Source organism: Gymnoscopelus braueri (assembly GCF_963280865.1).
Source record: "Gymnoscopelus braueri genome assembly, chromosome: 1".
Taxonomy (NCBI): domain Eukaryota; kingdom Metazoa; phylum Chordata; class Actinopteri; order Myctophiformes; family Myctophidae; genus Gymnoscopelus; species Gymnoscopelus braueri.
In genome coordinates, this window is record NC_137603.1 from 47,180,250 (window position 1) to 47,193,960 (window position 13,711).

General features: G+C 39.3%; 1 protein-coding gene across 2 annotated transcripts; it reads right to left on the reverse strand.

The window, feature by feature from the left end:
- Positions 1-20: 20 nt before the first annotated feature.
- hnrnph3 (heterogeneous nuclear ribonucleoprotein H3 (2H9)) lies at positions 21-13,348 on the reverse strand. Of its 2 annotated transcripts, none has more exons than XM_080416568.1 (11): positions 13,251-13,348; positions 12,265-12,357; positions 11,162-11,317; positions 9,115-9,258; positions 7,431-7,569; positions 6,082-6,284; positions 4,491-4,589; positions 4,155-4,270; positions 3,259-3,394; positions 2,561-2,617; positions 21-1,647 (listed from the first exon to the last, which is right to left on the reverse strand). In XM_080416568.1, the coding sequence occupies exons 2-11, from the start codon at positions 12,350-12,352 to the stop codon at positions 1,562-1,564; spliced, it is 1,224 nt and encodes a 407-aa protein (XP_080272694.1). In that variant the 5' UTR covers positions 12,353-12,357; positions 13,251-13,348; the 3' UTR covers positions 21-1,561. The 2 variants fall into 2 exon arrangements, with proteins under 2 accessions (XP_080272694.1, XP_080272695.1); XM_080416569.1 differs by having other exon boundaries at positions 13,183-13,331.
- Between the last annotated feature and the right edge of the window lie 363 nt (positions 13,349-13,711).

Here is a 13,711-nt window from a genome sequence, read left to right on the forward strand (position 1 = left end):
GAGAGCCAGGGACACAGACAGAGAATTAAATATAAAATTTATTAGGCAAAATGTACAACAGCTGCTTAAGCTATTTCACAGCTCAAATATATATTTTTTATTTCCACTCTTTGAGAGTGGAAAATAATATTCAGCTTTTTGTTTTTAATGAACATGTGAAAACATTCATATAGAAAACACACTGGCACCCATTTACCCAGCATTTCAGAGCATGCCAATCTAATGATCAAATCAGAGACTGTCGTTTTCTCTTAACCATTTTGCATTCAAAGGTCATTCAACTGAAGCCAGCTAGACATATGCAAACTTCCCACAGTGAAAACTGTGACATCAGATAAAACAACAAATAAGTAAACCCAAATAATAAAACAAAGTCTAAAACACAAAGTAAAACAGTTTAACTTTAACTTTGAGAAACCACCTTGGACTTTGGCTTTGCTGATCGCATCAGCACTACTTCCCAAATGACAGAAATTGCCAGAACATACTTATTCAAACTTGGTAACCAGTAACTTGGTGTTGCACATCGAAAACAGGAGATCTAAAAGCTCACAACGCGATGTGACACATGGTGCGTGAAATTGCCCCGCAAAGTATAAATCAGGCACAAGCCAAAGAAACATCACTCAATTCAGATCCAGCAAGCCTTTACATAAAGTTTGGACCAATTCTGCTGCATTAGAGTACCAGCGTCTCATACATTTCTGCCTGCTATTAAACTGTGCCTCAGTGGTGCATCTGCTGCTGCAAAGTAATTATTCTTAAATTAAAAACATTAATAACATGTACCAATATAACACTTGATAAATCTCTCACAGCAGTCACCACAAAGTGTAATTCTAGCCAAATAAGTAATCAAATACATTCTTTAAATGATTGTTTTGCTCCATTGTGCTATAATGTTGGCTTAAACAAAGTAGTAGTGCTACACTTCAACACTAATTTTAACAAGGGGTAGAACTTGGTTCTGTGGGACACGAAAGCCTTAGTTATACTTTGTTGTACGACTTTGTCGCGCATCTAAATAGTTGATATACAAGCTCACGTGTTGCATAGACAAGGCGCTGTGAGCTTATATTTTCGGCACGCAACACGATCGTTTAAACATAATTTAAACATAATTCAGACCATCTCTTCTTTGAAAACAATTAGGGTTGGATGATACTTCAATTCTACCAAATTACTGATACCAAGTTCTAGTCTACAACATCAGTTACCTGTAAATCTTGTAATTTAAGCATCACAATTTATTTTCAATGCAGAAACACAGCTTGTGTGGCTAGGATGAATATCCCCAAAAGAACTGCTATTAGTTTGTACTCGTGATTTTGTCTCTTTGGATAAATATTAGTTTGTGTTATGGTGCTTGGTCTGGTATAATATTTTTAAGGGTAAGTTTCAGTATCATGACTGCCCCGAAAACAATTCACTGTTGGTTCTACACACCGTCGATGACATTCCCACATCAGCACTCATGCTCTGAGCAGCTTGAGGAATAAATGAGGCCTTTAAGAAACGTGAAACAAACGTCAGGATGGGTGGAAACAGGGTGATGACATAATCAGAATGCATTTCGCTGTCCACTGCCCCGTGAGCCTCCACCTCCTCCTGAGTTACCATAGTAACCACCACCACCACCACCACGACCTGGGGTATTTTGAAAAAGCATGATTATCAACTTGACAAATCAATGATAAAAAATAGCATTTTACCAGGACTTTCTAGCCTACAGTAAAACTTGCAATAATAGCTAGGTGCTTTATTGACCTCAACCAAAGAGAAAACCAGGATTCTTTCGTACACTAGCTATTTTTCAAGGCTGAAAGTGGGACCGTCAATGTCAGTTTTTGCTCGCTCAATTTCAGCAGTTAATATAGAATATAGGCTAGGAGCTACCTCTGTCTGACTGGCTTTAAAAAGAAGGCAAAATACTTTCAGTTTACTACATTTTTCCACAATTCTTTCTTATCTTTTCAGATGATTTAGTGTTGTTCACCAAGTGCCAATCAACTGTCAACTGTCAGTTTGAAATGGAAGAATAATCAAACGTGTATTTGTGACGTGTATTTCTGAAATTAAGACATTTACACATCGTACGATTAGCCTTCACAATCGGTTAATCTGAATGGTAATCAGCGGTCACCTTTTTAATACATTTGACATCTACGATGGGTGGCCGATCAATCGGTGCATCCCTACTAACGATTATTTTCATACCATATCAATCTGTTGACTATTTTTTGATTATTCAATTTATCTATGTGGTTAATTTAGACTATTAATTTTTTTTAAATAAGGGAAAGTATGGTCAATTACGGTGAATGCTTATCATAAATTATCCAAACAAAAAAATATATATTTTTGGAATCACTCAACGGTTACTCTGCAAAAACAGCATTAACACGCGAAGATCTCAATAGCACATTATTATAAATACGTAGATACATTATGCATCACTAAACTGACTATTCAATTACTAAAATCGTATTTGATAAATTTTCTGTCAACCCCAAATAACACAGTACAGATAAAAAGTCCACAGTAAGTATTGATTACTCACTCATCTCAGCAGCTCCACTGGATGTCGAGTTGAGAAACAGCTCAATGTAGCGGTGCTCTGTGGAGAGGACAAAGATCAAACAAACAGCCTGGAGCTCCTGTATACATTTTACTTTACACTTGATGCGTTTTTTTAAACTTTTTAAAATATTTTATCCCACGGTTTTGTAACCCATTTTCCACCCAGTGCCATTGCCTGTACAACCAAGTATAATACAGGGTTAAGTGGTTAATCAGACTAATCGATTTATTTAACCCTTTAAGATTTATTTGGGCTATTCAAAAATAGCAGATCTACAAGCTTGTAGATCTGCTATTTAAAAAAAAAATCTTGGACAATTTGTGCAAATCTTTAAATATGTATATAAATATATATACATTTAAAGCAAACATTTGTAACTCAAATCTTTGCTTCTGGGAATTCTACAAATGTCTTCTAAATCCTAACAGTTTTCTGAAAAGCGTATGTCACTATAATGAGTGGTTCTCAAACTTTTCCATGTCAAGGACCACCCAAGGAAAAAAAAGAATGATCCCAATAACCGACTTATTATTCAGTTATAAGTCGGTTATTGGTTCTAAATATCGGTTTTCGATATTTCCAGTTAATTGCCTAGCCCTACATGGTACTAGATATGGTGATGCTTTTAGCATAATCATGTGCCATCATAGAGAGAAGAGGATAGAGAGTGTACTTACGCATGTGGTTTTTATCCTTTGACATGGCGGCAACGGCATCTTCATGGGAACGGAACTCCACGTCTGCTTCTCCAGTTGACTTGCCGTTGGGCGCCACATCAATATGAACCCTCAATGGACTCAGGGGGGAAAAGAACTAAAACACAGACGCACAGATGTACACAGACAGACACAACCAACATTCTCGTGGTTATGCACATGTGCTAAATACACACTAACTCTCTACTTGATTGTATATTTGTTCAACTGACAAACAACTGCACACAATAACATGAATGCACAACATGCATACATACAAAAAACAGGCAGGTGGACATAAAATGCTGGTTTTATGTGACCTACATCTATATCAATTTACAGTATATATGATGTTCATATTTGGTAATACTGCATTATATTCATTTTCTGATGCTTTAGAAGACAGTGCTAAAAATATGAGTTGAAAGGTAAATGAAAAGTAAAATTAAGGCCCTTTAAACAATTCCTGCTTTCACTGTGAGTCCTGCTGTGAGTCAGTAAAATTCTGCTGACAACTTGCACGTGACAATCATGTCTAACTGTCAAATAATATATGTTCCTCTTCCCCTTTATTGCATGAACTACAGTACATAGACTGGATAGCCCACACAAACAGAATGCAATCTAGGGAAGTGTTCCTGATAAACATTAAAGTTCAAATTAAATGTAAAGAATTCAACTTGAATTTAGTTTATTTTTTAAGTAAGGACTATGGCCATAGATTCTTTTGAAGTGCTATAAACATGGAAAGCTGCATCAACATTTCCCGGTTGTCCAGGGCACGTGGGATCCCTGTTAATGGTCAAGTGTTTTTCCCAGTGGCTAAGTTGCAGCAACAATTATCTTGCGTTGAGTTGTCTGTATGTGGGTGTTCTTACTTTAGCAATGTCTCCTTCTGTGGCACGGAATGGCAGTCCCCTCATATGGACAAAATGACCACTGTGGAATCCTGAACCGCTATCACTTGCCCCGCTGTAGCCATGGCCTCCCATCCCTGCATGCGCACACACACGCACACGCACACACACACACACACACACTTTCTTAGAGCATTAACAAATGGTAAATATTACAGATTCTTACGCTGTAAAAAAAACTTTAGTAAACCAAAAGGTGTAATTACTATTACTACCATTGCATTACCATTACCATTGTTTTAAACCCAGTCAGTATAGTGTGCGAGCATGTAGTAGGCAAATTGATATGGCGCTCACCTCTGCCTCCCCTCTCTCCTCTCACTCGATCATCAAACATGCCGTTGCCGAAACAATAATTGTTAAACCCATTGTAGTTGTCAAAGCCGCTATAACCTCCTAGACACCAATGGCAACAAGACAAAGGAGAAATGTAGTCAAAACACTATACTATAAGCACATTTTCAAATAGCAAATAATAAGGGCTCTATTTTCCTATCACCCAAATGGACCAAAGTGGGTTGAACTAACTGACTTGGTTGTCCCAGGCTTATATATTGTATATTCACGGGTTATCGCATATTGTACACAATAGCAAAATCTTTAAATTTAAATACAGTACCATAGGTAAACAGCTACAAAGTGCCTTTAAAGTGAGTGAAAGAGTTGGCCTACAGGTAGCAGTAAAGCAAAGGCCATGGGGTCACCAAAATCAGGTTATCATCCAATCTGAAAATTAGGTTAGGAGATAACTAGTCTCACATGGTCAGATCCAGTGTCTTACATCATCAGTTCCAGTGACAGAGGGTCTGAATCACAAGTTAGCATGTCCGGGATTTGCCAGAGAAAAAGGCAAGAAAGCCTCTCATTGGCTGGGCTATCATACGTCCATGGTTGAACCAAGGTGGTCCACGGTTGGTCAATTCATGTCTGTCACACTATTTTTGTCATAGAAGGTGGTCATTACCCATTAAACACTTGTTGCGCCCCACACTTAAGATATCCAGCTAAACATCTGGCTGCTGTGAGACTATGAGAAACCTACCATGTAAAGTTGACATTTTGGTCTACGGGTGACTAGACTAGAGGACCCCCAGGGGGTCACAGAAACCAGTAGGGTTCATCCTACAGGGAGCATGAATGTGCTTCCAAGTTTCACGACAATCTGCCCATTACATTTTGAGATATCAGTTTTAGCTTGTTCACACGACCTTCAAATTCTTCCGTGTGAGACCAAGGAAACCAGGCAATAAGGTAAGTTGGTTATAAGTAACTAATTCACTAAAGTTACAATCCAGGATTTATTTAAATAAAACATTATTTTAAGGAATATGTAAGTTGACATTTTGGTCTACGGGTGACTAGACTAGAGGACCCCCAGGGGGTCACAGAAACCAGTAGGGTTCATCCTACAGGGAGCATGAATGTGCTTCCAAGTTTCACGACAATCTGCCCATTACATTTTGAGATATCAGTTTTAGCTTGTTCACACGACCTTCAAATTCTTCCGTGTGAGACCAAGGAAACCAGGCAATAAGGTAAGTTGGTTATAAGTAACTAATTCACTAAAGTTACAATCCAGGATTTATTTAAATAAAACATTATTTTAAGGAATATGTGTGGTAGAGTATGTTGATACAATATAACTAGCACCTCTGCAGTGGTTGGATGTGGTGTCCCCAGAGTCTTACATGGGGAAAGTTGGACCCTGATGTCGGGTTGGGCACTCACTGGTTGACAATGTCAATTAAGTTATTTGAAGCAGACGGCACACCCGATTGCACACTAGAAGCGCTGCCATATTTATTATAGTTCGGACATCATTGCAATTACCTCTCTACATCAGGAGAGACATAAAATTACAGATTATAACTTTAAATCTGTTTCTTACCAGTTCCATATCCTCCTCCTCCGCTCCTCATGGTGTCCAACAGAGGGCCCCCTCGGCCCGGCCCCGGCCCAAAGAAGCCTCCCCTGGGTCCACCCATCATGGGTCTATCGTAGGGCCCAGGCCTCTGGCCCCCAACTCCACGCCGGGGCAGCTCATAGTACGCCCTGATCTCGTTACGACTGCTCTTAAAAATCTCTATGTACCTGGAGTGGGAGACGTGCATGGGGCAAAGAAGGCAGCAAAAAGGGTCATGTAGTGGAAATAGTTTGGCTCATGGTACATACAGATATTTGAGTTTATACAAAAAGAACATAAGCAGACACAGGACATACAGCCTAAATGATTTCCTACAGCAGGACATACGGTAACTGACCTAAACATCCTACTGAAACAGGACTAACTTGCTCTAACCTAATGGTCTTCTACACTAATGGTCTGAGTGGCTTCAATATACAGGGCCATGATAAACAGTTAGGTCACTCCACAATATTGCCCCATTGGTTACTTTTAACTGGTAACTTACTTGCACCTTTTATCAGATATTTGTAGCCTACTATTCTAACCATGATGATAGTGTTGTACTGTTATACTAAGAACAGTTCTTAGTATAAACCTTACCAAACACTTTATCAGTGGCTCTCTGCTTACATTGTAGTGGAGGTTTTTTACTACATCTATACCGATTCAGCTGTAACTGACTACATCTTAGTAAAATGCCTCCTTAGAGGGCTTGTGTCTGAAATTAATTATAATGTCCTATTATGGCAGCACAACATTCCTCTAAAAAAGAAGGAGAAAAAACAGACTGCCTCAACTGTGCTCTTCTACTGCATTTCTAAACTTACTCACTTCCCGGTGACTTATCTGTTACATAAACAGTAGAGAAACACCGAAAGATACCCATAAAACTACCCATTAGACCCATATAGTTACCCCCAGCCCATTAAATAGTACCCATAGAATTTATGCTAAATAAAAACAGCCCATGATGTTACAGTAATTAATACAATCTTTAACAACCTTCAATTAAAGAGGTGAGATTCATGACTCCTCATTCCCTCCCAAATGTAACTATAACTAATGTAATCCAAATTATAATTACACATCCCGCTAATACTTTAGTATAGACACTAGAATATTTCCCACCCATTAGCTAATATACAGTACAATAACATAGAAACTACAATTGATTACAAATGTTATTTTACTGTAATTATTACAATTAATTTAAAAATAAATATTCATGAAATAACCCATCCTGTCAATTTCACCATAATACAATGTGACCCACACACTTACTATAATAGAAACCAACCCAACCCATTCCATCCCTTTCCCCTCTGTCCCACCTGTGCCCTATTCTTTCCTTGTGTTTCCCCAGAGCCTTTTCTGCTATCTCCTTTGAGGCAAACTGCACGAAGGCTTCCCCTGTGCTCCTCCCCTGGTAGTCCACTGGCAGAGTAATCCCATTTGGCACGATTCTCAACCCTTCAACCCAAGCACACAAATACATAGATAGATAGGTAGGTAGGTAGAACAACACCCACTGATTCACTGGAACTTAGAATAGCAATATAATTAGAAAACAGCAGCTAACAAATAAGATCTGTGTTAACTAATTCAACTGGATTAAAAGGGGGCATCTAGCAGTTACAGTTGCAAAGGTACCATGTGGGGAAGTGGTGCCGGAAATAAACACTGGTCTGGAGTCAGCATCAGCCATAGAGTCAGAATGGACAGAAAGAACACTTCCGGTTTGGTCAGTGGTCTTCTTTGGTGTACACATATTAGTGTTGTCATGGAAATGGGCACCAGTGTCCCATGCATTAATAGTGCATGAAGAAAGTTGCAATAAAACACAAATGAAGGTAATGATGCCTTTATTGTGGTAGTAGAACATTAACACTTCAGGGTCTCAACTGAACTCACTAATGCTTATTCTCATTACAACATAACCAAAGCCTCATCAGTCAAGACACATCTAGGGTATCTGAAAAATGGCTGCCGTTTCTATCCATTACAATTCTGTGTTGTTGGCTCTCCCGGTCAATTTTGAGGCTGTCAGGCAGCAGAAACAGCTGAACCCAGATCAGTGTCCTGGGACCACTCCCTCGTGAACCGGCCCCACCCAACCCCTTCTAAATTCCCCATTCAATTAGTACACTCTGTCTAGGTCAGAATAACAAGCTAAACAATAAAATGGCATGATGCCAACATAACATAGTAAGATCATATTCAGAAATCATGACAATGACATAATAAACAACACATGGTAAACATATACTAAGTGAACATATGAACAACAAACATGTTAAGGCCTTGATACATTAAAAGCATGTTGAGGCAATATACACAACTGCTATGAGCAAGGATGGGAACAGGTCAATATGGATTATTTATAGATACTATTAAACATACCTATATAACAGTCATACTACAGTTAACATTGACAACAGGGCCAGGGTTCCTACTCTTTTTTCATTAACAAAATTCCAATTATTTCAAAAACTTCTCATTGACCAACATAGACATTTCCAAGACCATATTTGCACATCACATGCAAAAGATGGATTAAGAGTCAGGAACCCTGTCTGACATTAAAACAACATCAACTTTACACAAGTGTCTACAGATAGACATTTTAAACAAATAATCTAACATCATGGATAGTTTACATTATATTAACTGGCAGTAAACTACAGAATGTGTCTATTTTTGGCTTGGTGTTCTCCTTTTTAAGTCAAATCTGTTACTATGTGTCAACGGTAAAAATTATAGCTTTGGCATGGAGTGTAAACTCTAGGGCAGGCTATTATGACCATTGATGATGCGGTGATCTAATGGCTCATGTGGACGAACACATCTGCTGTGTAGGTATTGAGATGCTCGGTGTCATTTGACACACCCTTACCGTGATGTATGGAACAATCCTCAACTCATATTAAATGTAAATAGTGGTTAACATTGGATATATGGTGTGCATGCCTGTTTATACCTGAGAAGGATTGCAAAAAACAAAAAAAGTGTGTGTACCTGAGAAGAATTGTACGATCTCTTCCTTACTGCAGCCAAAGGGTAGGCCTCGGAGTCTCAGCATGCAGCCACTGCAGCCATCATAGTCAGCAGGACCACTGCGCTTCAGCACCCAGTCCATCTCACTGCGGTTCGACTTGAACACTGATTCAGTCAGAAACGTGCATGTACACACACAAAAACACAAAACAATATTTGAACTTTAATTGAAAAAGGAAAAAGGAAATGTTATGACCAGAAAAACATTTTAAAAAATGCCTGGACCTGGATTATTTTTTATGCCTTTCGGGTCATAACTTTAACATTTCTATTATATTATTCCATTCCATGAGCATCGGTGGTTTGAAGGATACAAGTAGCGCTCCAGTAACTTCTTAATTTAAACATATTCCATCTCACCGAGCTTTCAACCGAATCCTCTTAACACGAATGCTGTCTGTAACGGCAATTTTGAAGAAAAATCCAATGTCCACAAAGGAAATGGAGTGTTCCTCCGAAGATACAAACAAAATATGTCCAATCGATATTTTCGTAGATGTTAACTTATTGAAGCACTGTACTTTATACAGAAAAAATAACCTAATAATCACTCAGTGAACCTTTGTAGTATCTCTCCCTGGGTTTGTTGTTTCTTGTCTATCTGTCTGTCTTTGTTTTGTAGTGTCTGGTAAGAACAGTGTGTACTCCCCTCTGCCTGTGCCCACACTAATTACTGCACCTGTGCACCTATGTCCCTGTATAGTAGGCAGCCTGTGTTGTGTCTATCTAATGCCCGCCACCAAGTGTTTACACAAGGTATTTCAAAATAAAATGCCAACAACAAACCATGAATGAATAGCTTCTACACTGTCCTAACCCAAGAATTTCCTTTGTTGACAGAAGGGGGATGGGTGGGGTAGTGGGCACTGTTAAACTGGCATGGAAGATACCGTTAGCTAGTAGGGATTGATAAGCCAATCTAACACTGGTTAAAAAAGGCCCCAAAACAATATTAACTGGTCACCAATTAATAGTCAACTTAAATTTGTAATTGTGACAACCCTAACCGTCATACTCAGCTTTTACCCACTTTTATAATTGTATCTGTCAAGCCTGGTGGGTCTATGTGTTAATCATTACCTGCTGATAGCATGCCGTCTTTGTCCCTCCCTTTGGCTGTGTTTGTGTGTGGTGACGAGACAAGATAGTACATTCAGTTCTCTCTTCAGTCAACTTACGTTCTTTTTGGATGATTTCCTATTTCTAAACTCTACCTTCTACTCTCTACTGATGTTGGATTTGAGGCAAATGATGATTACAATAATGCTGACTTGAGCAGACCACCAGACTACCACAAACACCTTCTGGTTTGGTTATGAGGTTATGGTATTCGACAACTGAACTTTAGCCTATTCGTGTTCTGGCAATTCAGCGTGGGCTAAGGGGCTAAAGCAGAGAAGCACGCTAATACATGTATGCAGTCGACTGAGTCAGCCCTATACAACACACATAAGTGACACCAACACACTCGAGAGCATACAAATCCAAACAGATTAAATCAGCAAAGGAGCAGGAAATAAAACAAGCTCACTCTCACAAACAAAACATGAATGGAATGACAATAATTTGCACAGAACAACTTGGAGCTTATAAATTCTCTTGAGGTTTGACATGAATGCTGAGTCACACACACACACACACACACACACACACACAATGTTTTTACGTTTACACTGTACAGTTGTGTCTGTGCTGGCAAGGCCTGGATGTTTGAGATCAAAGTGTGTAAGAGTGTACCAATACTTTGGTAAATAAAGGACAAGTTACAACAAGCCCGCTTGTTGTGTTGTCATTCCTGTTTTTTTCCTGATTGACAAATACAAAATGAATTACAGTTCATGAATATTTAAGGTTATAAGAAATAGAATAAAACCAATTCGCCTTATAAATATTTTGTTTCATGTTATAGAGCAGCAATTATACAATAAGGAAAACATTATCCAACATGCCGTTCCATTGCTACTGCTCACTAAAGCCAAGCAGGTTTGATAATCATGATAACCAATACCTTCTATGTATCGATGTCCCATGTATTTGCGGTCCTTAGCTATGGCATTCTTGAAGTCTTCTGCTGTTTTCAGCTCAACAAAGGCCTCTCCACTGGGCCGGCCCTCTTTTGAGAAGGTGAAACACACACCGTTTACGTTTCCCACGATGTTACAGTCTGCACAAAACACACAACACATACAGGTTAGGCCTCAGAATACATAATATTCTACTAAAAGAATATTTTGTTCCAAAATGACAATTCCAAACGATAAGTGATACCTATTCTAATCCAATGATAGCTGGTTTAAAATTAAACTCATTGTGGTCCGGTGTATGGCATTTTAGAAATGCTGTATTGTCCCAAATATAAGACTTTATTTTCTGGGTTTACATTTTATATCCAAGGACTACACTTTTATGTCATTATCAGGGGTTAATTGCACAACAGCTAGACAGAGTGTGTGTCAGATTTTCAGTGCGCTGGTTTTTAATTTGTTTAACTATGCACATCTATATTCAGCCAATTGAAAACACAAACCCGTCTCTCCATGTCTCTTTGTCAATTCTAATCAACAATGACAAGTTGTCTTTCCTTGGGTGCCTGGTGGCTCCGCCATTTAGCACACTGACCATATTACTCCTTATTGAGTTGCGATGACCCAAGTTTGAATCCAATTCCTGTCTTGTTTGTCTCCCCACTCTCTACCCTCTCCTATCTAAATAAAGAAATTAAATGTTTTCTTGCTGCCGTCTCCGCCGTCCCTCCTTTCAATTGTCGCTCACATTGAAAGGGGAATTCGGGGGAATTCACACATACTGCAGCTTATTTTGTTGTTTGTGTTTTTGCAGCAATCTTAAGTCGTGCATCGGGCGCATGTTACAGTGGTAACAATTTCAGGCCAATACGGTAAGTGGCAAATGCATTGTCTCTTGTCTGTATGTTGAAATGCAGTGTTTCACACCAATTAAGCACATGTTGACCAATAGGAACGTGCCAAACAGTGCCAGATAAAACAATCATAGCATAATAAACCCCAGCTGCAAATCAACAAATGCCTTTCTCCTTCCAAAGCTGTCATGTTAAGTGTGTGTGTGCGTGTGCGTGCGTGTGTGTGTCCTAACCAGAGAAGAAGCTGGCCACCTCTTCCTGGGTGCAGGACCAGGGTAGTCCTCTGATCCTCACCACATAGCCCTCGTCATTCAAAGACATCCTCCCTGCCGCAGGGAACAAAACACATTAGCAAAAACACAACTACTGTCATGAATTCCAACAATAAATTCATTGATATCTATTTACAGCCCATTCGGTCAAATCATACGCTACCACTTACTTCCTGGTAGGGTTAGAACCAACAAATACTCGTGCTTTTGGGTTCCACAGGTCTTCATTATAGTGTAGTCTTGTGTCAAGGCTACATTATAGTGTAAACTTTAGGACTCTCTTTTTCTTCACAAAAGGTACATTTTGGCTGACAGTTACTGCTCTCATACACAAGCATACAACAGTGCAACCATACAGTGAAATCATTCAAATACGATTGACTATTTCGATTAAATCCACAATTCCACATGCTTTTTCTGCTTGCATGGTTTATGTTCCATTCTACTGTGACATTACCAAGTTACCAACTGATACAAGCCAGACGGACAACTCCCCACTTCTCACCCAACATGAATGATTGTATTCAAACTCAGTCAGTCAGTCAGTCAGTCAGTCAGTCAGTCAGACAGACAGACAGACAGACAGACAGACGTAAAGGTCGTAAACAGCTGTCTGTCTGTCTTCACTGCTAAGGAAGTATCGTTAGCCATAATGCTAAATAATCCAACGTTAGCAAACAAGTTGGTTGGCTTGGCTCTGTTACTTTGCCACTGTTAGCCCCGGTAGGCTAACATTAGCTGCTCTAGTATCTTATCTAACGGCTGTAGGACACACACATCGGTCAAGAGGCGACCGCAACAAGCCAAGGCCTATAATACATGCAACAAGGGACAGTTAGTTAGTTCCCAGTCCTCTCAGAACAGCAGCAGTATTTATACCTGCGGACACTCAGGCGTGGAACGATATGTCAACTGTCATATATAAATAAAGGTAGATGGTGTCTCACTTGTCTTCTTATCCTCTCCTCGTCCCGGGTCTCTCTCTCTCTAGAGCCTCAGGTGACAACACACCAACACACAGCAACACAACACAGTCAGCTGCCCGTCGCTCAGGTATGATGTCGCGAGATGACGCTTCCTCCAGGGGGCGTGGTGATCGCAGGAGCGTGTAGTCTCTGCATATCCGCCTGTCTGGACTGGAGAGAACCGGCGGATACGGAAATACTTTGACTTCTACTCCTCCACTACATCTCTGTGGAAAATATTGTACTTTTACTCCACTACAATTATTTGAAAACTTTAGTTATACTAGTTACTGTTTAGATTTAGATTTTTATAAATAAACATACATTAACCACTTAAGCTCTATATAATTGATTAAATAGCCAATCTACAAGCTCACAACGCGCCATTGCAACGTGTTGTGAGCTTGTAGATGTGCTATTTTCAAAAGATTGTTATACATTTT